A 20,297-nucleotide genomic window follows, 5' to 3' on the forward strand; every position below is an offset into this window, starting at 1 on the left:
GCAACTTTGATAACCGCCCCATCGTACATTTCCCGTCTCGTCGCAATGCTGCTGAATCCAATCCACCTCAATCACTTTCACCAGCCCTCCCCACCACCTCCACCACGGCAACATGTCGAGGAAGTGGACCCCTTCGAGGCCCTCTACAACTCCCTTTCCAACCTCACCCTGACCCCCACCACTCTCATCCCCAGAGCCCCAGCAGCCGTCGGCAAACCTATCGCTCCAGCGCCAGTACCACAACCTCAACCAGCCATTGTAGATAAGCAACAAGATGAGCAACGGATTCCTGTCAACCTCATCTTTCCCCCAGGAGACAACGTCATATTTGCACACTCTTCATACTTTACCCGTCCCAAATATGCATTCCAACCGGACCTCCCCAGCGTGCCCCAGGTGCGGGGACAAGCTATCCTCTCACATGGATCTCTGCCATTACCATCACCATACTACCTCCCCGCGCCACAAGCAGGACTGCTGGTCAAGTATGGCGCAGACACCGCGGTTACCTCGACTGAAGCCAAGACATTAATGACCCTCAAACGGTACCTCAGCGACAAGGTCCCCGTCCCCGAAGTCTTTGGCTGGCGACGGGACATCGGAACTGGGGAGCGAGTCCTCTACCTCTCCTTGCCATCAGAGGAAGTAACACTCGAGCAACAATGGCCATATCTATCCGACGCCCAGAAAGAGCACGTCTGTCTTCAGATCAAGGATATGGTTAAATTATGGCGTCATCTCCAGCCAGGAGGAGTCGAGGTAGTCGGTGAGTTCTCCTCCCCCGTTTTTTGACCAACAGCAACTGACCCCCGGGAAGCAAGCATAGACAACACCCCTCTCAAAGACGAAATCTTCCAATTTCCCTCCTCCCCAGGCCTCAAAATCCCCGCCCCAGGGCCCTTCCCCAACGTCTCCAACTTTCACAGCTATTTCGTCGCCACAGCCGTGGCCCTCTCCCAAACCAAGCAAAAAGATGATACCCCCGCCAAGATCAACTACCAACCTCATCATCTCTTCCCCGACAACGTCCCCATTGTCTTTACGCACGGTGCTCTCCACCCAAGAAACATCATCATCTCTATGAACGAACAGAACCAGCCAACGGTGACGAGTGTGATTGGCTGGGAGCAAGCAGGCTGGTATCCCGCCTACTGGGAGCTATGCAAGGCAAGATATGAGTGCTCCAAGCCAAAAGAGGAGAACATGTCGTTGACAGATTGGGAGAGCAAGTACTTGCCTGCGATTGTCAACTTGGATGGGTTCGGGATGGAAGAGCAGGGGTGGAATGGGAGGGCGCTGTGCCAGTATTGGGACTATTTTGTTGGGTTGATGCATCGATGGCAGTGAAAAGGGTTCATTTTTGTTGTATTGTATCTATCCGCCATGAGTAGGGACCGGAAGGCATGCCACGGAAGAAAAGCTGGTGACGTTAAAACACGCGGGATTACATTGTTAAATATACCAGCCTCATGTGTCATGAAGGAGGTTTCGTGTATGTATCTGAACATAAACAAGAGGCATCAAAACATTGTTGGCCCCACCTCCAAAAATGGACCAGTCCTCTTCAACTGGTGAGGGCACTCCTTTACCATATCTGCCTGTCTTAAATAAGCTGTGATCGCCAAACTTGACCTCCTCCCCTCCGGCACAAAGTGTACCAGGTAGGAGGACAGGGAGCTACGAAGGGGCCGTCTCCTTTTCAGAGTTGCGAAACCCTGCGTCATAGAAAATGGAGACTGCCCTGCTTCATGAGAATACAAACCCTAAAGGATAGCAAATATGGCCTTTAAGATGAGCCCACAGCCCATCAAAGAGAGTCAGGAGGCCTGTTACTACAAAAATCACCATTTCGTCGAAGAATCAACGCCGCCGACGACGACGAAAAATCGAATATAACACCTCGCGCGGTGGGCTATCGGCATCAAAAGATGGCCCTGGGAAGGACCGCGAGCACGAGTGATGTTACGCGCATATTTTCGCATACGCGCGCACCGAACACCATGGCAACCGATGCAGCCAACGCCATCGAGCATCTCGAGCCGGCAGCTTTTCCATTCACCGGCACCACGGCCTGCCTTCGCGAAGGCGGCTTGCCCTCGCGGGGGGGGGGGAAGGGGGCATACGTGGCGAGACCATCATACAAATACACATACACTACACAGGCGCAGGAATGGGTATAGGCCAGGCTGGAGGCCTGGGACCGGAGCCATGCCCGGTGAACAGAGGGACATCTACGCCTTCAACCAACTGCCACCGCGACGACGCACAGGCTTGGGAGTGGTGATATATGTGGGCATATGGCCCTGGGTGTTGGACGACATCATGTATATACAGTATAGCCACCACGGCCTTAACCTATCTTCAGATAGTATGTACGTGCCCGGCAACCCGGGCGGGCCAATAAAACACACACACACACACACACACTGCGACAGTCTAGGGCGGTTCGATTCTCTTTCCAGCCCTTCAACAAGAGGCCCGAGACCTCACCATCACGATAGTCGAGGGCGCTGTTCCTCTATTTGAAGGCCTCTGAAATAATCAAGATAATTTGATAAAAATAGTAGAAAGCATTATAACTGTCTTTCACAGCCTTTCAGGAGAGTTGCACAAGGCCTGTTAAGATGCTCGAGGGGCCTCACCAAGATATTCAAATGGTGATGCTCCTATGAAGCCTTCATCTTATTCGTGTGTGTTCGCCATGGATTGGGCTTGACAGTGAAGTGTACATGATACCCATCTACCCACCCATTGCAGAAAGGAAAAACAAAAAATCGAAAAAGAAAAGAGAAGTCCGCTGATGTAACCGCCATTACATGTTCTTCATTGTTCCGAAAACTTCCATCGGACGAAATAGATCCTGTAGTTAAAGTCCTTTCCGGGCCAGCAGTGGTCCTTCCACCATGGTAGCATTGGGAATTGAAGGAGGCGAATAGGCTTGGAAATCCTCTCGTCCAACTTGATTCCCTTCTCACACGAGAGCCCCCCAGAGAATCCGCAATCCGCACCGTGTAGAATTGGCTGCTTTTGTTGCCGTCAGGATGGGGAGCTGCCCCAAAAGGCTCTGGACTTTTGGTTGCGTCTGAACGTACTGGGCTTGGAAGTCTACTCGGGATAACGGGCTCAGATCATTTTCTGCCGCATTCGCAATCATCGTTCAAAAGTGGCAGGGAGGTTGTTGTTTTGAAAGATGACGTAGATACCATCTGAGCGGACCGGGACCGGGTTGGTAGGGAGGAACTGCTGCTGATGACCAGAAGGAATCTTTCTGAAATCCTTCCAATCCCGTTTGACTCGCACGTCGACGGTGAAGCCAGTTGGGTGCCGGCTCAGGGGGGTGGTGACGTTGTCGTCAACGGTTCCGGATTCTGGGCGACGAGCATACCATATGGGGTTGAGTTAGAAGAAGGGCATCACGAGGTGGGGTCTTTCGGCGACGAGGCGGAGCATGTGGTAGTTGACCTATCGGCTGCGGGGCGGGCATGGTGCGTATCGGCCGTGGGGCGGGGGGGGTGGGAGGTATGATATGTGGGCAATAGGGGACTTCGTCCGTTGGAGTGAGTGACCAGGGACTCGTGGTGAATTGGTAAACTTTTGGGTGTCATGGCCGATAGAATGGTTAAAAGGCTTGCGGAGAAGAGCCATGGAACCATGATATAGGCTAATGAATTCGTGCTCGATGAGGTCTATTTTACTGGACATGAGGCGGGCGGCGGAAACACCGACTTCTTTGTAGGCGCCCAGACACACATTTGCGGAGTTCGTCGGGCGGGATTTCAGAGAGGCTCCAAATCTCCGATGTTGACGCTGCGACCCAGGAAGAGATTGGCGGCAAGCTCCGTAATGTTGCGGGGCCGAATGTATAACGATGGGTACGATGTTCCGGAGCTCAGGACAAACTTCTCCATGTTGTTCTTCTAGTAATTCAATAAGATGTCGACGAGGTGGAAGAAAACCTACACATCTAAGGGACGTTGAAAAAACCATCACGGCTTAAGTGTCTACCGGGAGTCCCTGGCCCCAACTCTGGCTCATGGAGGAAAGAATCACTCGGATGCTCTGGGGCAATAATGGTAAGGTAAGATCAGCTGGCCAGTTGGGTCACTTGCCGGCCATCAATAGGGGAAGTGCACTGGAGATTACGTAGACTCAGGAACGAAAGCAAAGGCTTAACATTTCGCGCCCGCCTCGACAAACTGAGCCGCACACTGTTCAAAGATAGCCCCAAGAAGACGGGGGCAAGGGAGCCCACCAAGGAGCACCGCGAAAATGGAGAAGTATATATTTCTCGAGTCGAAACTGAGAGGAAGGTGTATGTTAGAATACGACTTGGATCCAGAGTAGGTAGGTTGGAGCTCAATTCAACGGGCTGGGTGGGGTTAAGAGCGGCAGTCACGGGCGTCGGGGTGCTTTGAACAGGGAGAGGGCAAGAAATGTTCTTACCAGTTGAAGAGGGCTGTTAACCTACGTTTCGAAGCGGCCTTCCTTGATGACTGCCATCTAATACCTGTTGTTTACTTGATTTTCAGATATATAAAATGAAACCTCTTGACTAGCTATGTTTGCAGACTTTACAAAAACAATAATCTCGACTATCTCGCAGCAATCACGCAAAGTGCAGCACTAAGACAAATCATATCCGCGAGTACCCTCTGCTTATTTATCTTCGGATGAATATCCTCTTACCTTCTCCCATCTCAGCATGGTTCGCTGACCTTGTGAACAATACCCAATTAGGCCCACCAGGTGATGATGATGATGATAGAGTTTATATCCGCAACCATTATATCAAGGGCGTGTGGCGCAATTGGTAGCGCGTTCGCTTTGCAATAGCATATTCATGCGAAAGGTCTTGGGTTCGATTCCCAACTCGTCCATTTTTAGGATTTTGCTAGCCTGCAAACTGCTAATGTTTTTAGCACAACCTTTTGTTTGCTCTGGATTCAGATGACACAAACAACCTCAGCAAGTTCTCTGTATTAGTGAGCCATCTCTCTATTTTTTGTAGTGATCAAGCTATTTTGTCCCATCCTCTCCCGACATAGGAAAGATGATTCACACAAGATCAATAAAGCCTTCTCTCCCTCTCGCTCCATCTCAGATCTCTACAAATGCCGTGTCATCCCCTACCGCAACTAGATTTCAGGCAATAGCACACGATCTCGAAATGGCCGATAACACCGGTAAATTCCCACCCTGCGGTATTCACCCCGTTGTCGGCCCGTTTGTTGTAGAATCAACTCAACGAGAAAGTTGCAGCCTTGTTCAAACATTTCAGGATAATATCCATGAGCAGGTAATGGATCAGGCCATTCGGCCTCGTTGAGCTCCAAGAGAAATATGGGATCTGATGGTGGGATTTCCTTAGTCCATTCAACGTCCAAACCACAGCCTAAGATGCATGACGGGTTATGATCGAGTCTATTTATCATTGCCCAATGATTTTCTCCAGTACCTCGTTTTGATTGTGTGAGTCGGACAATAACGATTCAATGGCCTCAATCTCAGGTTCACGTTCAGATTCCCTGACGAGTTTCAAGCCGATGCCGTGGTGTCCTGCCTTCGCCGTTGGTGCCGCATAATCACCAACCACAAAGTAGCCTTGACAAGCAAATACAGGTTCGCAGCGTAGCCGCACATTGATATTGGTTGACGGCTCCTGAACATCTTCACAGCCAGGGGGTTGACAGTGATATCATGAAGTTCGGCGCAAGATACGGTGTTGAAACTGTCCAAAATATCAGTGGACCAGTCATCCAATCCACCCGTCGACCGATCGACATATGTTAAATACTGATAAGTTAAAGGTGCTGAAAGAGACGCCTAGGACCATCTTGGTGCTGTGGGTGGATTGATTCGTCCTTGACACCTCGACTTGGGGTGCTGGTTCGGCGGTTCTGTTTCAGGGTTCATTCTCGCAAGCTCCAAACCAAGTCACTAATGAAATTCTCTTTCCACAAACCGGCGAGGAATTGATCATTTGTAGTACTGACGATATGTTTCGCTAGCCCGGAGATAGCGATGAGTCGATCCTTGTCGAAACTTAGGCTTTGCCTGAGAAACCTCTGACGCTGGGCCCTGATCGTATTCCCAGTACACTCCGTCATTCGTAAAATGCAGAGTACGACTAGATAGGTATCTTTCTTGGACAACCCATGCTCTTCCAGCAAGCTTGTTTCTAATGTGCCGTCTGTGTTGTCCGAATTTCTCAACTCGACAAATGTTTAGAAGATTGCGCCCATCGCTTGACATTGTTTGACAGCGCCAGCGTGGGGAGCGCTCGAAAACCTCTGTCATGAGCGCCGACTCTCGGGTCCAGTCAGATGTGCTATCTTGGAAAATACACAATGAATCGACCCAAAGATATTCAATCCCAAAGTAATGGGTGATTTCTATGGCATCACGATATGTCTTTGACAAGGCTTCCGGCGGAGCCTGCTGGCGGAAGCTGTCGAATGTATCGGTAGTCAGGGCGAGGACTTTCAGGTCGCCCCAGTAATGACTATGCGTTGCATATCTATTATTTGGGCGGCCCTCGTCCATCAAACGCAAACGCACCGAATCGCGGGAAACTTCGGACACTCATATAGGCAAAAAGGGTGTTGCTGAACGAGGCTCTCCGCAAGTGTGTGACCTGTGGCATGTTTCAAGCCAAAATTTACTCAAGTGTAAGCGTCTCTAGTGCTTGGCGAACAGATTCGGAAGTCATATTCTGGCGCTACATATTAAAATCAGTCACTGCTACTTGCCAGAGCCCAAGGTTTATCATACCTCGATAGTCTGTCAACATGGCTTTAACTGTGCACTGAATATATCTTGTGAAATTAACATCTTCCATCGGGTGGTGGTCTTGTGCGCCTGTGCGAGTGGGTGTATCCATCATTGAATCGCGGGTTTCTTCGACGCTATGTTGTTTTGCCAACTCAACGTCGCCAGATGTGTAAGGAATCTCAAGAGTAAGAACTACTTCACTGCCTCCAGTCGACAGTAAATATCACCCATGGACGCGCTCAGGAATCGTGCCAGGTACATATGATGTGTGGCTCTCAAGGCTGTGCTTTGAGAACTGAAAACAGATGTCGCACCCTGCAGAAGATGAGGCCAGAAGCTCCGAAAATGTGTTGTAGTGAGAGCCTCTACGTTTAACAAACTGCCCCCGGGGGGGAATTTTGAGGGTCGGGATCGAAACAGCGGCCACACTTGTCCACCATAAACTTGCACTTCTCGCAAACCGTTGCTAGAGGTCTATGCCATGGCGGGTCAATTGTATGTGCAGGCGTGGAATCTGAATTCGATAGAGAGTGGGAACCGGCGGTGTTCGCAGAATCGGTAGACTTGTCCGCGCTCATCGTCCTGAAAATATTCAAGTTCGTCGTTGCCGGGGGGGAGGGGCGTAGCACACTGCGATGATTTTGAATCGTCTGCAGTTTTATACCCAACGCTCAAGGCAAGTTGAGGACAGTGCAGTGTTAAGAAGAAAGACTCCTCCCCAAATTATTCGACACAGGACTGCGACACAAATCGCATGCTCAAGCAGGGTTTTGGAACCTTTCGTAACTCAAAAACGAACCATATTATTGCTCTCATCAAACACAGAGTGGGGGCTCATGTTGTCACCTTCCACAAGTAAAACCGTCACTCATCAAAATCACATCACCAATCTCAAATCAAAAGCCATCGAAATATAAGCCGGCAAAGACATCAGATTCAAAAAACAAATGAAAAGCTGCAAAACCCGCTAGCTAAACTAGATACATCGCTTCGCTCAAATGCAAAAAAAGACCGTACATGTTTCCACCCCTCTCTTCCCTTGCCAGGCCTGAAAAGCGAGAGAAAGAGTGAGATGAAAAACAGAAAGTATTTCATACAACCCAGCACCAGCAACCCTTCCAGGTTTGCCATCCCGAAGACAGTCCTCCAGAACCCATTGCTGTTGTTGCCTTCAGGCGTCCAAATCTGACTGCAGCAGATTATACCATGACCGCATTTACAAGATGCCGCAGGTGAGGACGTTGAGGGTGATGGAGCCCTGATGAGTAATTATTAGTGATTTATATGTTAAGAGAGTTCCAGGGAGGAATCTTACAGAGGCAGGAGCGTCAACGTTGCAGCACTTGACAACACCGGAGCAGGTACCGCCAATGACGCCGAGGACGCAGCTAAGGTAGCCGATCGGGATGCCGAGGATGGGGGCGGGGTTGCAGCAGAAGGGCTTCTCGTTGTTGACGGAGCACTGGTTGACGGGGGTGCCACTGCCGTCACCGCCGCCAGTGCGGGCAACGACAACATTATTGTTGGCGACGTCAGCTGCGGGGAGAGCAGCGGCGGTCATGGCGACGGTGAGGATGGTGATGAGGCTGGAGAACTGCATTTTGGCGGTGGAAGAGTTGGTTGTTTTGAAAAGCAAGAAGGTGTTCGATTGTTTGGAAGGCTGAGTTGGAACTGCTGGAGTAACTGTTGATGTTGATGATGAGAGCAGTTTAATGTCTGATAAAGGGAGAAGAAGGGAGTTTATATAGACATTTAGAGAGTACGCTTTCAGTCATATCAGCCATGAAAGTCATCCTTATTCAAAAGTGTGCCTCTCATCCAACGTGTCATCCTGGCCTTCTGCTTGCATTTGGACGTCTTCCTTGATTGTGATTGCGGGCTTCACTAGATCAACATTGTATTTTCCTATCTTGAATCTGCAGAATAGCCTCAAGAGTGCTATACCTTGTCGTGTGGTGAAACCAAGGAGGCGAAGAGTTGGAGTACTGCTTGGCGAACCTTCAGGAAGCAAAAGTGTCACGGCATCTACGACGCCTACAAGAGCCCCAAGCCTGCTGCGACCCTACGACAACCAGTCAATGCTACGATGTCCCGTTTCCATGCATGATGACGATCATTGACAGGTTCAGCTCGCCAAACCCGTAATATCATGATGTAGAACGTGAAGCCGGAGCATACGTCAGTATGTCCGGCGCTTTCTGCTCGAGCTAACTGTCAACAAGAGAAACTCAGAGCTATGCATCATACTGCATCTACCAACATATCTCTCCCACTGTCAGTGATAATGTGGCGCGTATGAAGACTCGGTCCGAACGCCAGCGCTGTAAGGGAAATGAGGCCAAGGTGGTTTGGCCGAACATCGGAAGGAGTGAGCAATGAAAGCCATTGGACTGTACTACTTCTAGTTCTTCATGTACCTACCTAGGAGCAGCCTCGTGAATAACTGTCGAGGCACTTGTGTAATCCGATCTCTGCTATGTGAAGAAGATCCGTACAGCTACAGGCCAAAGGTGATTGGACGAATAATAGAGACACAAAGGGGAGATGGTGCCCTGGCAAAAGGGGTCGAAAATGCGGCCAAGGAGGTTCACGATCATGTACTAGTGTCATGTTGTGTAGCATGAAGCAACATGATCTGATCTTGACGGTGAGCTATTGGCAGCAGAAGGTGGTGTCGAGGAGACGGCAGGCGACGGCAACTCCCCGAGGGGATGCAGGAGCATTGGAGTGGACCGACCAACCACAGGCACAGCTACGAAAAGCTTTCCCTGGTCAGCCCATCCGCAAATTGGTCGGCTGCCAATAGAACCACACCCCAGCACACCGGAAAATGCGGGGTACAAGGGAGTGCTGCATCGTGCGGACTATTTCGAGAGTGATGTGTTGACTGTAAAACAAATCTCAATGCCACCTAACTGAGACATTGTGCACCGTTTTATGTCTTTCGAAATGTACCACCTGCATCCAAAGTACTGGCTGGTCCCCTAAATCAAGGTTGAACGGCCAAGTTGTTGCGGGAAGTCGGTCATCTGTTCACAATAATCAAAGCAGTGCTCCTCAGCTCTCCACAAAATCAGCTTGTTTCTGTTGAGCTTCTCCCTTGCTTGGAGGACTCAGCTACGCCCGGCCCGGAGCGCTTGCCCCGAGAAAGGCCTGTGGTGATGTCATCAGGTGGACTTGCCGGCCCAGAGAAAAGTCAATGAAGTGCACGACAGAAGTCCCTGCCTAGACCAGATGGTTGGGTCGAAGCAACGAAACCCGAAATGCAAAACCAAGGCTCCTGTTCTGATGGTGTACTACCCGACATCATACCGAGTTGCCGCCTGAAACCATTAAGTGTCATATTTTGAGACTTTCAGTAATAACCTAGCAAGAACAGAAAACAGCGGGTGGGCGTTTCTCTATGACGCTGTCAGTATCACAGCGGCTGAACAAACTGACAGCTCAGATCATGAGAACATGGACTACACGAGACCACCCAAAGCACTTTGTTCACCGCCACTACTTTCCAACGGAGTACGACGGCTTTGGAGGCTTGCTTCAGAGCTGAAAACTCAGAAATGACAACACACATTCAACCACGGCTCGAATCCTATTGACGGGCCTTGACCAAGTCCGAGCGTTTGCATTTCCCGGGCCATTGCAACATCGGCAACCGAAAAGTTGTCATTGCTCGCTGTCATGCAACACAGCTGTTCATTATCTGCAGATTGCGCCTCACAATAACAGGATGTTGGCAGATGCTGCAGTCTGCAGCAGCCGCCTTGTTGCTTCTCTTAATCATCCTCCTTGCTCGCCAACTTTTTCTATTCTCTGACCGTGCCGATCCTTTCTCTATCCAGCATGATCGACACTCATACACGCTCGTCTTCCCCTTGCTCCAGCCTTAAGCTTATCTCAACCTTCACTACCTTGCAGAAAAGGCCAAGCCGGGCAATAAGCGGGAAGGATTTGACTGCGAGAAGCGGACTGGGAGTCGCGGGTAGTTCCGTTTTGGCTGACGTTGATGTTGTGGATATCGTATCATGACAATTGGCAGGTTTGGCTTCCAGCTCTTTCGATTAACCGTCAGGCCACACCTTCATGATGTCTACTGACGCAAAGGTGCCCCAATGCAGCCAGCCCCGAGACCGCTCACCACATGATGCCAACTGTCGTTGGGTCTCCCGTCCTTCTCACGCCTCGCTCACTACTACTGTCCATGACAGACCGACAGTCGAAAATACTCCGGGCAGATCGACAAGCTGCAGCTTGATCCTCTCTCGAATCTCGATATGGTAACCACCCATGATACGGAACGCGTCCCAACGTTTGATTTCTGCGGGCACCCACACCTGGTTCGAGATGATGTCTGAGACCTTGGAACTTCGCAGGTGGAACAGTTGATCATTAACATTCTTGGGATAGCTGCTGTCGAAGTTCTGGCTCAACGATACAGCAAGGAACTCGACACACTTGGACTGGGGCTCTGTCAAGGTTAATGGCAGCAACAAATTGAAGGAAGCATTGAGGTGTTCCGGCATTTACACCAGGGTTATCCGAGGCCTGCTCCGATCATGATGAAGTCAAATTCTGGGGGTCAACCGGATACCCCCCTCAAGACTAGTTTTTGGGTTGTGGCAATGTTCTCCTGGCTCTCTCCAAATGCATCAAACCACCAGAGAGACAGGTGGGTTCCCATGGAAAAGCCTATGTTAGGAATTTAGGATTGTTGATATGGACACATGATCACGGATCTCAGCAGCCACGAAGCTTTCGATCATGGAGCAGAAGATACTCACAGGTGACAGGCTGTTCATGTATCAGACATTGACGCCAGCTATTGCGTCTTGAATCTCAGCCGGATTAGATCCATGCTCTCGATGACTGCATCTTCAAGACACATTCATCTAGAGCTGCGCATTTCGAGTCCTCAACTTGTCAACTGTTGGAAGACTTGAGGTAGGTGGAGCCAAGTCACGATTCAAGCTTGTGGAGCGAAGGAGGCCTCAACACGACAAAAGGTAAGCATATTCTTGGAACTACTTGTGCACTCTCACCATAGCATTTTTCTAACATCACAGCATAGGTCAAGGTTCTATAGTGTAGCGGTTAGCACTTCGGATTCTGAGTATCAGAGCCATTCCGGCAACCCCGGTTCGAGTCCGGGTAGGACCTCAGCAACAACATTTTCTTTTACCAATTATGCCTTAAACCCGTTAATAACGGTGGGCACTGATTCTTTTTCTCTCCTCCACAAGCCACAGAGAGAAAACCGCAAATCCTCTCAGCCCTGAAAGCCGTTGGCTCCACCTCCTTTCGTTCAACCCCTGAACCTTGCTTTTTACGCTTCGCACACAAGGACCACCCACGAGAAGCTCGGATACATGCTCCAAAAGTAAAACTTCTGCCCAGCAGATCTCAACGTATACGGCTCAGGCGATGCATGTCGCCCGGCTAGCTCAATCGGTAGAGCGTGAGACTCTTAAGGAGTTCCTCCGTCAAATCTCAAGGTTGTGGGTTCGACCCCCACGTCGGGCTCAATTCCCGGCATCGAATGTGCCATATTTTTGCTCATTTCGTCTTTTTCTTTATTTGTACAGCATGTTTGGCAATTGGCAGTCGGATCTCTGGATCTACAGGAGAATGATACCCACATGGAGGTTGACAAGTGTTTCTCCACACCTTATTTGACTAGGATTGATATTGCTCGTTGCTGATAGAGCAGGCTCGAGATTGTATCTATTGCATATGTCACACCTTGGAAACCCCCAATATATTTCCTGTTGCTGCGGATGTTTGTGGTGCCCGGTCTCGGTAAGCCGATATTTGGTCTGGTATGACTCGAGATAACTTAGGCTGTCGAGTATTCTTCATGATGTGTGCTAATCTGGGATCTCAGAGTCCAGGGGTCTTCTCAGGTAACATTGGAGGCTGGTGGAGGTTGCACTGCACCAGATATGTCTCGGCTGTTGGCAGTTTTGATCGTATACCGTGTATTGTGTTGTCTATTCGGTGAGATGTGGGCGTTTTCCCATTGGTGTCAGGTGTCACGGAGGCTTCTGTTATGAAACATTGATGCTCAATATTTCGCGAGGGGCTTCGACCCTGGACTGTAAATGTCTTCTGGCACATGGAAAAAGAGAGATGGTTGGCCATATCCCCATGGGTGAATTGAATAATTTATGTGTGACATTGAGAGATGTGCTAGTGCAGTTGAGGTGCTAGGTGATTGATGGTTGAGTTGACCGTGACTGAATCCAAGTCATATATATGGATGAATTCTCATGATGAACTCTGCAGCATGAAGAATGCAAAGAAATGTGAGCCCTGTTAAGCGCTTTTATGACTGTGCTGGGATCAGTTTGGGCTTGCGTTCAGGGATGAAAACTTGAGAGCTTCCGACAAATAAACATAAAAGTTAACCAGCGGCCGGTGGTGATTCACAATAGCCATCGGACTCATCAGTTGGTGAGAGATAGCCGTTTACGCCATCTGCTCGTGTTTTTTCTAGTTGAGCACACTCAGACGACCATGTTTCAGTTGCGCCTTCATTTAGCCACACCGAAGGTTACCACAACCACATAAAAGTTAAGAAACTCCACAAAATTTGTTCACAGCTATCATGAAAAGCCTCAAATCCACTTACGATCTCAACTAGTAATCCCAAGCCCGCATGGCTCAGTGGTAGAGCGCATCACTAGTAATGATGAGGTCGTCAGTTCGATTCTGGCTGTGGGCAGTCAAAACTATCTTTTGCGGTTTCATTTCGCTATTTTTGCCTCCCGTAGCATTGTTTCCCCATTTCTTTGCAAATCCCAATTCCCAAAACATCAGGCCACATTTTGTTTTCCCGCCCCAGTTGAGCGCTTGTCGCGGGGCGCACAGTTGACCCAAATCTGCGGGACCCCTCCCCCGATTGATAAGTGTGGCTTGCCAAGGATCCACTAATTCTGGCCCGAAATGGCATCGCTGGCGCGGGGAGCTTGGACCTCTCTGAATGTGGATATCCACCCACCTCATCTGGACCTCACAACCCAACCACAACTCCACAGTGGCTCCTTTTTTTTCTGGAGTGGTTTTTGGGGCTGGTCCTTTTTTGAATCTGTGCTGGTTCCTTTTCACTTTGGCAAAGAGTCAAATAAGAAGTCAGATGAGTGGCGCATCGACGGGCACCACCAGGGACCACCGCAATAACTAAGCAGAGAGCGGCGCTAAAAACTGCAGGTGTTTGAACGTCTCTCCTCTCTTCCATTTTCATCACTCTCATACGATCACCTCAGCTATCAACACCTCTTTCTTCAAAGTGCAGGAGATACCTCATCATCATCAACCAGAATACGATAAAAGAGAGCAGCAAAATGTCGTCACCAACATCCGGCAACAGCCCGGTGAGAAGCGGGATGGAGACCCCGCCTACGCCTCACCCCATCTCGGATGAGGTCCTGCGCGCCGTTTACGCGTCAGATATGGAAATGTACCCCGCGGGGCTGTCGTACGACAGACTCTGCAGCTGGGTGGCGGCCTGTCCCGAAATGTCGATATGCTGGTCATCACCCAAGACGGGAATACTCGGTGTGGTTATTGTCTTGCCCATGTTGAGGGAATACTGGGAGGACTTGCTGGTGGGAAAACTGAAGGAGCCTACTGTCGACGCGCATACCATGTTTCCTCACGACAACAAGAGGGAGCAAAAACCACAGGCGGAACATGTTGAGGTGGCAGGGGCCAGGCAGATCGGCAACGGCAAGGCACCAAATGGAAGGATATTTGCCGTGCAGGAGAACGAGGAGCAACAAGAGGTTGGACTGCATGTTTATCATATCGAGCGGTTAGCTGTCGAGCCACCTACTTCGAAGCAGAAGAGGTTTTCAGAGATTGCTATAGAGGAGGTTACGAGACGGGCGGCGGAGAAGAAGGGGTGGAAGGTTGTTGGGTTGTCTGGTATGTCTTGCTTTTACCCTCACCTCATATGGCGGATGGTAATACTGACGTAACAAACAGCTCTCGTCGCGACAGATGGTGGGAAAAGGACGTTTCAGCGCATGGGCTTCAAGAACACCGGCTACAGAGAGCTGTTTGTCACCAAGGTAATACGCAGGCCTTCGTATGCCGCCATTGGCATCGGGAACAGTCCCAGCATCCCCGAGGACGCTGTTGACGAGCCCGAGGAGCTGGACATGCTCTACATCTACCCTGAAGATGGAGCGGGGGGCAAGAGCGTCAGTGAGATTATTGGATATGGCCGGACAGTGGTTGCCATGTCTGAGATGACTGTCAAGCGCGTCAGTCAAGAGGAAGGGGAGCTACCAAGTCTGTTAATGTCAAGTAATGGGAATGGCTGTGCATTGGAATTATCGAGCTCGATTTGAGCAGTTGGATAATGAACAGCAATCAATGCACAGCCGGGGAGCAAATAAACGAAGCAACATCTCTACTCCACTTGCTTGTACCATTTCAATTCTGGTCTATCCAACCGGAGTCAGCTCCGGGGAGATACTGCTGATGACCCAGGAAGATCCAAGCTCGGGGACGTCTACTGTGCGGGGATAAGAGACATTGCTGTCTCGGTTCACAACTGCCGGTATCACTGCGTCTACGGCCCGTCTGCATACAACCCTGCGATCTGGTGTCTATGGCACCCTAAAGGGGGGGGAAATGCGGAGGTGGAAAGACAATGTTGATTGCTTTCAGCCCAAGCAGGACGACACCGAGGGACTGCAGCGCGGGTATGTTGGACGGACAGAGCCGGAATCCAGACCTGATGACGCGGCAACTGCCGTGGATCAATGGGCCAGCCATGGCCTCGAGAAAAGACTCCAGCTGGATCATGTTGCGATCGGTGGTTTCGATGTTGTGATCGAGAGACAGGATCAACAATGTTGCTGCCCATTTACACGAGACAGTCTCCCATTGGGCGTTTGTGTGAGTCGTTGTTGTCATGGATTGATGGGTTTGACGCTGGTCTATGTATCGGAGGTCAGGGAAGAAGAGTTGTCGAATGGGGGGGATGGTAGGGGCAGACTCAAGTATAAAGAGGCGGTCTCTTGCCCTCGAGAGAGGTCAAGGTTTTCATCACCATCAACCAACCTCTCGAGCAAACAATAAACCACAAGAATCATCGCAACCATCGAAATGAAATTCACCGCCACCACCGCCCTTCTCACCCTCCTCACAACCGCCAGCGCCCTCCCCTGGTCCTTCAGGAGTGCCGGCAATGGCAAGCACTCTGATGAGATCACGTACGTCTCCCTCCCCCTCACCCTCTATCACCCTTTTCTGACATCGGGTAATAGCCTCCACCTCACCCTCGACAAAGGAACCACCACCGCCCACCACCGCCCCCCCAAGTCAAAGTCGGAAGAGATGAAGATCATCATGGGCATGTCCGATGTCTGCCTCCGCGTCTGCTGGCCCGAATCGCCCAAGTGCCCAGAGGAATGGGTAAGCATCATTCATCATCGGAAGCAAGCGCATGGAGTAATTGCTGATGGCCTGTGTCATTGTAGTCACCCAAGAACATGGGCAGCGAAGAGGATCCGTGCTGGACTTGCTGCAGGAAGATGGAGCATGATCTTTGAGCATGAGACATTTCTCAGTGGCAAAGGGGTCGCTGGGTTTTGGGGTATTTGGTAGCTGTTGAAGGGACATGTCGGAAGTTGGATTACATACACTCCTTTGGTGAAGATAGCTTACCCTTCCTAAGGGCTTCATGTTAACGAAGGTTGGATGGTTAATGCCTGGAATGACAGATAAGAAAAAGGTGACTAAAAAATAGAAACACTGTTTCTGCAACTTTGATGGCATCTTGAGGTGAAATCTCGGATATGCATGGCATGTTCATGACCCTCGGCTCTGCTTCCGTGCGGTAGCTAACAGTAGGCAGGTTAACCACAGCGGTGGAGAGTTGATATCAAATACGAGGCATTAAAGGATTACGGCTAGGCATCTCGACTATCTCAACATATTATCCACTATATTTCTATTGGCTCCTTTTTACATAGCAATTTTGATTTGTTTGTTGCTGACAGGATACGCGTTCGACGCGCTAGGTAAACTCGACAACTCCCACCACAGGTAAGCTCTGAAGATAGTCATCAGAGACAAGAAAAAAGAGAAAATGGGTAACAATAAACTGTTGTAGTGAGAAGGAAAGCAGCAGGCACAGTTAAAAAATGACAAAAGAGATGCCCAATAACAGGATTGAACTGTTGACCTTCGCATTACCATATGCTGGTTTCCCAGTATTAGTACGACGCTCTAACCAGCTGAGCTAATCGGGCTGATGTGGAGATTGCTGGTGTTCCACGGGGATGTGGCTCTCATTAACAAGTTGAGCCCTTTTCCTGGAGGGTCTCGAATGCAAGTTGGACACTAGCAACAGTCCTGCGTATGCTATCTATTCATACAAATTACAACTCCCTTCTGGAAAACGAAACATTAGTGTAGTTTGGGGAGGTTCGGGGTTGTGATATACTCCAACATTAGTATATGGCGTTGACGGTGTTCAGACTTCAGGGGCTCAGTAAACAGGTCCATGGGCATACAAATACTTTCGACAGATCTCGTGCAGGTCGTACTATAAAAGGAGCTTGGTTGTCTATATGCGTTTTGTGCGAGGTAGTCTATGCAAATCACGGTAAACTCCCGGCCGGTTGTACATGAAAAAGTATCAGCTGCTGTTTCCTTTTGGAAGGATTCTTCAGCGCACCTCCTCGTGTGGTTCACCCGGATTGATGGTGAATATCCCATCTACGCTGTTCGCCCCTCTGCATCCCTCCTCAAAATCTCATTCAACCCCTCCCTTTTCACACAGTTCTCCAACTTGAAACTCCCCGCCAGCTCATCTAGCTCCTCCAACGTCTTGCCCTCAAAGTAACTCGCATACTCCCAGCACAAAATCTCACTCATGAGTGTCTCCCTCAACACTCGGTGAATATGCCCTTCTATCTTCCAGACTTGTGGGTATCTCTTGTTGATATGCTCGGGAAGAATTGCCTCCTTGAAGTGAGCGATGACGGGCTCGTAGATGTGCTTTACGGCAGAGTCGTCGCGGCCCCTATTCCGGAAGTGTTAGAAGAGCAGTGTCAGAGTATTATGTGAGGCTTGCCATTTATCAACACCCAAACGCTTCTTCTTCTCCAGAAAAGGCTTCAACAGCTTGATGTAAGCCGAGTCTGCCGAAGCGTGGACCATGCCTTGAAACCCAATGTCTTTGTACAGCCAAATGCTCCAGCTGATCTCATCTTTCTTGTAGATTTTCAGTTGCTGGCCTAGCAGGTCGTAACGTTGCTGATTGACTTTCTCATAGTTCTCGTCTCCCGGGCTCGCATAGACGGGACCAAACTCGCCGTTCCAAATCTGTCATCGTCAGCACCAAGTCAAAGTCGAACACCTATGCTATGGAAGCTAGACCCACCGGGACACCTTTCTCTTTCATGAACTGCACCTTCCTCTCGTATGTCTTCTGCAGGGACTCCTTCTGCTCGGGGCTTCCAACATAGGGCTCGCCTGCTGGGAAGCCAAAGCTGGCGTAGTCGTGTATGGCGTACACGCAGTTGGGGAGGACTTCCTTGAACCCGGTGAAATCCATGGCGTAGGTGTTGCCGTCCAGAAACAGGATGTGATCTGGGTCAACCTCGCGAATAGCCTTTTCGACTCGCTTGTACCAGGCTTGAAGTGCAGTGTGGTCAGGGTCGGCGGGTTCGTTCATGGGGTTGTAGCCAGCGACCTGTTCAGTTGAACGTCAGCAGGGAAGCCAACTGGCAAAGGGGGCTTCACTAACCCAGGTGTTATTTTTGTAATGCTTCGCAATCTCGACCCAGAGATCCGTCATGCTGTTCTGGAAGACTTTGAAGTCCCAAAACAAAGCTTTGTGAATACCCGCATCAGAGTGCCAGCCTTGATTTTGGCCTCCAGGGAAGGTGTGCATGTCGATGATGGTATATAAGCCCTCCGCTGCACAGGCGTCGACAATGCGATCAATGAGCTTGAAGCCTTCCTGCTTGATGATGCCCGGGTTGTGGTCGTCAAGGAAGTGGTGGTAATTGATGGGGATGCGGATACAGTTTAGACCAAGGGAGGCAAGAAAGCGGGCGTCGGAGGGAGTGAAGAAGTATTCGAGGAACTTCACGGGTGTTAGACCATGACCAGTAGTGGAAGAAGGGGCAACAGAGCAGACCTTGTCGAAGAAGAAGTCATATTTCTCCTGACCGAGAACCTCGAGCATTGCCTTCCTCATCTCATTCTCATGACCAGGGTAGCCAGTGATGAAGTTCTCCATGTTGGTGTGACCGCCAGTGGCACACTGTTAATAGTCAGTGGTATTTCCCAGCATACTCTAGAATAATTGACACTGACACCTTTGAGAATTACCTGCTTTCCATCAGCATCAACGATGTCAGTCCCCTCCACACGGAGGCATCTCATTGGTGTCTTTGGCGCCATCTTTCCTTCAGTGCCCAAAGAGCAATGTGTGAAGGGGGATGGAATCCAGACAACAGTTGAACGGTCATGACAACGTTGATGTACTCGCATGGCATGGCTGACCATTGGAGCGCATACACCTGTTCGTCATGTGGGCACCGCCGGAGGGGTTCGGGCATCAATACACCGCGCCCCGGTTGCCCCACACCGATCCCGGATGTCAAACTCCGGACTGTATCCACAGAAAGAAGGACTAAATAATCTAACCGGAGGGCAAACCCAGTAGACTGCATTGGATGTGATGTTTGCGATCTCAAAGAGCTTGGTTCGCAGAGGAGGTCTTGGTAATTGGTGGCTTCTTTTTCCTTTCACGACCGTCGAGGATGGTGCAAGTGCAACTGTCCTGGGTAAACGGGGCGCGGCCGAAGCATACCCATCAAGTGTCGGTCGCAGTTTGCTCAAGATGTGCTTGACATCCTCGTTCTGGTAAATTGTACAATGAAGAGCCTGAAGATAGATCCATGATCCCATTTCTGTTTCGTGAATTGGGTGCTACAATTGGTCGAGAAGACGTCGTTTAGAGAGGGTGGGTTAAGAAGGAAGAAGAGTCGCCATGTGACTAGAAGCGGACATGGTGCCTTTTAGTTGTATACCTAGGTAGAGATAGGTACCATTTTGCCAGTGGTTGGCACAATGAACAGGAGCTGCCAACTGACGCTTCTATCAATGTCACACGGCAAAAGCCAACCACCCGCAACCACGGCCAACAACACTGTCGATACCACCGCAAGGAGGGGTAACTGCAAGTTGTGAACCAGTGGTCAAAGTGAGGCAGACAATCAGAAGGCATGGTGGTTATCAAAGGAAGCCCACTGGCTCTGTAAGATATTGGAGGACTTGGCAGCGACCTGAGGCCAACAAGGGCACGGGCCAGGCAAGGGAGGATAAAATACGCGTTCAGGATCATCAAGACTGTATTTCCTTCTTCTTTCGGTATCACAGACCTTCGAGGCCATTGAAGATTATAAGCCTGAATTGAACCATGAAGTTCCAAGCCCTGATATTACAGCCCTTGTCACAATCAATCTAGAGTGGAATCAAACTTGCTAAGTGGGGTGCCT

General features: G+C 50.1%; 6 protein-coding genes and 5 non-coding genes across 11 annotated transcripts; 8 read left to right on the top strand and 3 right to left on the bottom strand.

Annotated features, from left to right (window-relative positions):
- Positions 1-45: 45 nt before the first annotated feature.
- Positions 46-1,556, top strand: QC762_305610 (uncharacterized protein; the record flags this gene model as incomplete). Its single annotated transcript, XM_062888854.1, has 2 exons — positions 46-766; positions 818-1,556. The coding sequence occupies 2 exons, from the start codon at positions 46-48 to the stop codon at positions 1,345-1,347; spliced, it is 1,251 nt and encodes a 416-aa protein (XP_062744776.1). The 3' UTR covers positions 1,348-1,556.
- Positions 1,557-4,792: 3,236 nt separating this feature from the next.
- QC762_0053830 lies at positions 4,793-4,877 on the top strand. The gene has a single exon. It is a non-coding gene; the product is annotated as a tRNA-Ala (tRNA).
- Positions 4,878-5,976: 1,099 nt separating this feature from the next.
- On the bottom strand, positions 5,977-6,543 carry QC762_305620 (uncharacterized protein; the record flags this gene model as incomplete). Its single annotated transcript, XM_062888855.1, has 1 exon — positions 5,977-6,543. One exon carries the CDS (start codon positions 6,541-6,543, stop codon positions 5,977-5,979), a length of 567 nt encoding a protein of 188 aa, XP_062744777.1.
- A 1,140-nt stretch (positions 6,544-7,683) lies between these two features.
- Positions 7,684-9,032, bottom strand: QC762_305630 (uncharacterized protein). The gene is made up of 2 exons (XM_062888856.1): positions 8,087-9,032; positions 7,684-8,029 (listed from the first exon to the last, which is right to left on the bottom strand). Exons 1-2 carry the CDS (start codon positions 8,287-8,289, stop codon positions 7,708-7,710), a joined length of 525 nt encoding a protein of 174 aa, XP_062744778.1. The 5' UTR covers positions 8,290-9,032; the 3' UTR covers positions 7,684-7,707.
- A 2,812-nt stretch (positions 9,033-11,844) lies between these two features.
- QC762_0053860 lies at positions 11,845-11,928 on the top strand. Its single transcript has one exon. It is a non-coding gene; the product is annotated as a tRNA-Gln (tRNA).
- Positions 11,929-12,201: 273 nt separating this feature from the next.
- On the top strand, positions 12,202-12,291 carry QC762_0053870. Its single transcript has one exon. It is a non-coding gene; the product is annotated as a tRNA-Lys (tRNA).
- Positions 12,292-13,420: 1,129 nt separating this feature from the next.
- On the top strand, positions 13,421-13,492 carry QC762_0053880. The gene has a single exon. It is a non-coding gene; the product is annotated as a tRNA-Thr (tRNA).
- Positions 13,493-13,726: 234 nt separating this feature from the next.
- Positions 13,727-15,122, top strand: QC762_305640 (uncharacterized protein; the record flags this gene model as incomplete). Its single annotated transcript, XM_062888857.1, has 2 exons — positions 13,727-14,694; positions 14,755-15,122. Exons 1-2 carry the CDS (start codon positions 14,112-14,114, stop codon positions 15,120-15,122), a joined length of 951 nt encoding a protein of 316 aa, XP_062744779.1. The 5' UTR covers positions 13,727-14,111.
- A 763-nt stretch (positions 15,123-15,885) lies between these two features.
- Positions 15,886-16,544, top strand: QC762_305650 (uncharacterized protein; the record flags this gene model as incomplete). The annotated part of the gene is made up of 3 exons (XM_062888858.1): positions 15,886-15,992; positions 16,047-16,194; positions 16,260-16,544. The coding sequence occupies 3 exons, from the start codon at positions 15,886-15,888 to the stop codon at positions 16,329-16,331; spliced, it is 327 nt and encodes a 108-aa protein (XP_062744780.1). The 3' UTR covers positions 16,332-16,544.
- A 394-nt stretch (positions 16,545-16,938) lies between these two features.
- Positions 16,939-17,033, top strand: QC762_0053910. Its single transcript has one exon. It is a non-coding gene; the product is annotated as a tRNA-Ile (tRNA).
- Positions 17,034-17,314: 281 nt separating this feature from the next.
- On the bottom strand, positions 17,315-19,898 carry EGC2 (endo-1,4-beta-glucanase). Its single transcript, XM_062888859.1, has 5 exons — positions 19,111-19,898; positions 18,536-19,057; positions 18,170-18,481; positions 17,909-18,111; positions 17,315-17,809 (listed from the first exon to the last, which is right to left on the bottom strand). Exons 1-5 carry the CDS (start codon positions 19,300-19,302, stop codon positions 17,503-17,505), a joined length of 1,536 nt encoding a protein of 511 aa, XP_062744781.1. The 5' UTR covers positions 19,303-19,898; the 3' UTR covers positions 17,315-17,502.
- Positions 19,899-20,297: the final 399 nt, after the last annotated feature.

Source organism: Podospora pseudocomata, chromosome 3, assembly GCF_035222375.1.
Source record: "Podospora pseudocomata strain CBS 415.72m chromosome 3, whole genome shotgun sequence".
In the NCBI taxonomy this organism is placed as follows: Eukaryota; Fungi; Ascomycota; class Sordariomycetes; order Sordariales; family Podosporaceae; genus Podospora; species Podospora pseudocomata.

What these genes read in the sequence shown, in the direction of transcription:
- QC762_305630 (XM_062888856.1), bottom strand. Translation starts at nt 8,289, where the DNA reads ATGTTGTCGTTGCCCGCACTGGCGGCGGTGACGGCAGTGGCACCCCCG. An exon ending in ACGTTGACGCTCCTGCCTCT is followed by an intron (nt 8,030 to 8,086) that starts GTAAGATTCCTC and finishes ATTACTCATCAG; the next exon opens with GGCTCCATCACCCTCAACGT.
- EGC2 (XM_062888859.1), bottom strand. Translation starts at nt 19,302, where the DNA reads ATGGTCAGCCATGCCATGCGAGTACATCAACGTTGTCATGACCGTTCA. An exon ending in ATTACAAAAATAACACCTGG is followed by an intron (nt 18,482 to 18,535) that starts GTTAGTGAAGCC and finishes TCAACTGAACAG; the next exon opens with GTCGCTGGCTACAACCCCAT. An exon ending in GACTCGGCTTACATCAAGCT is followed by an intron (nt 17,810 to 17,908) that starts GTTGAAGCCTTT and finishes CTTCCGGAATAG; the next exon opens with GGGCCGCGACGACTCTGCCG.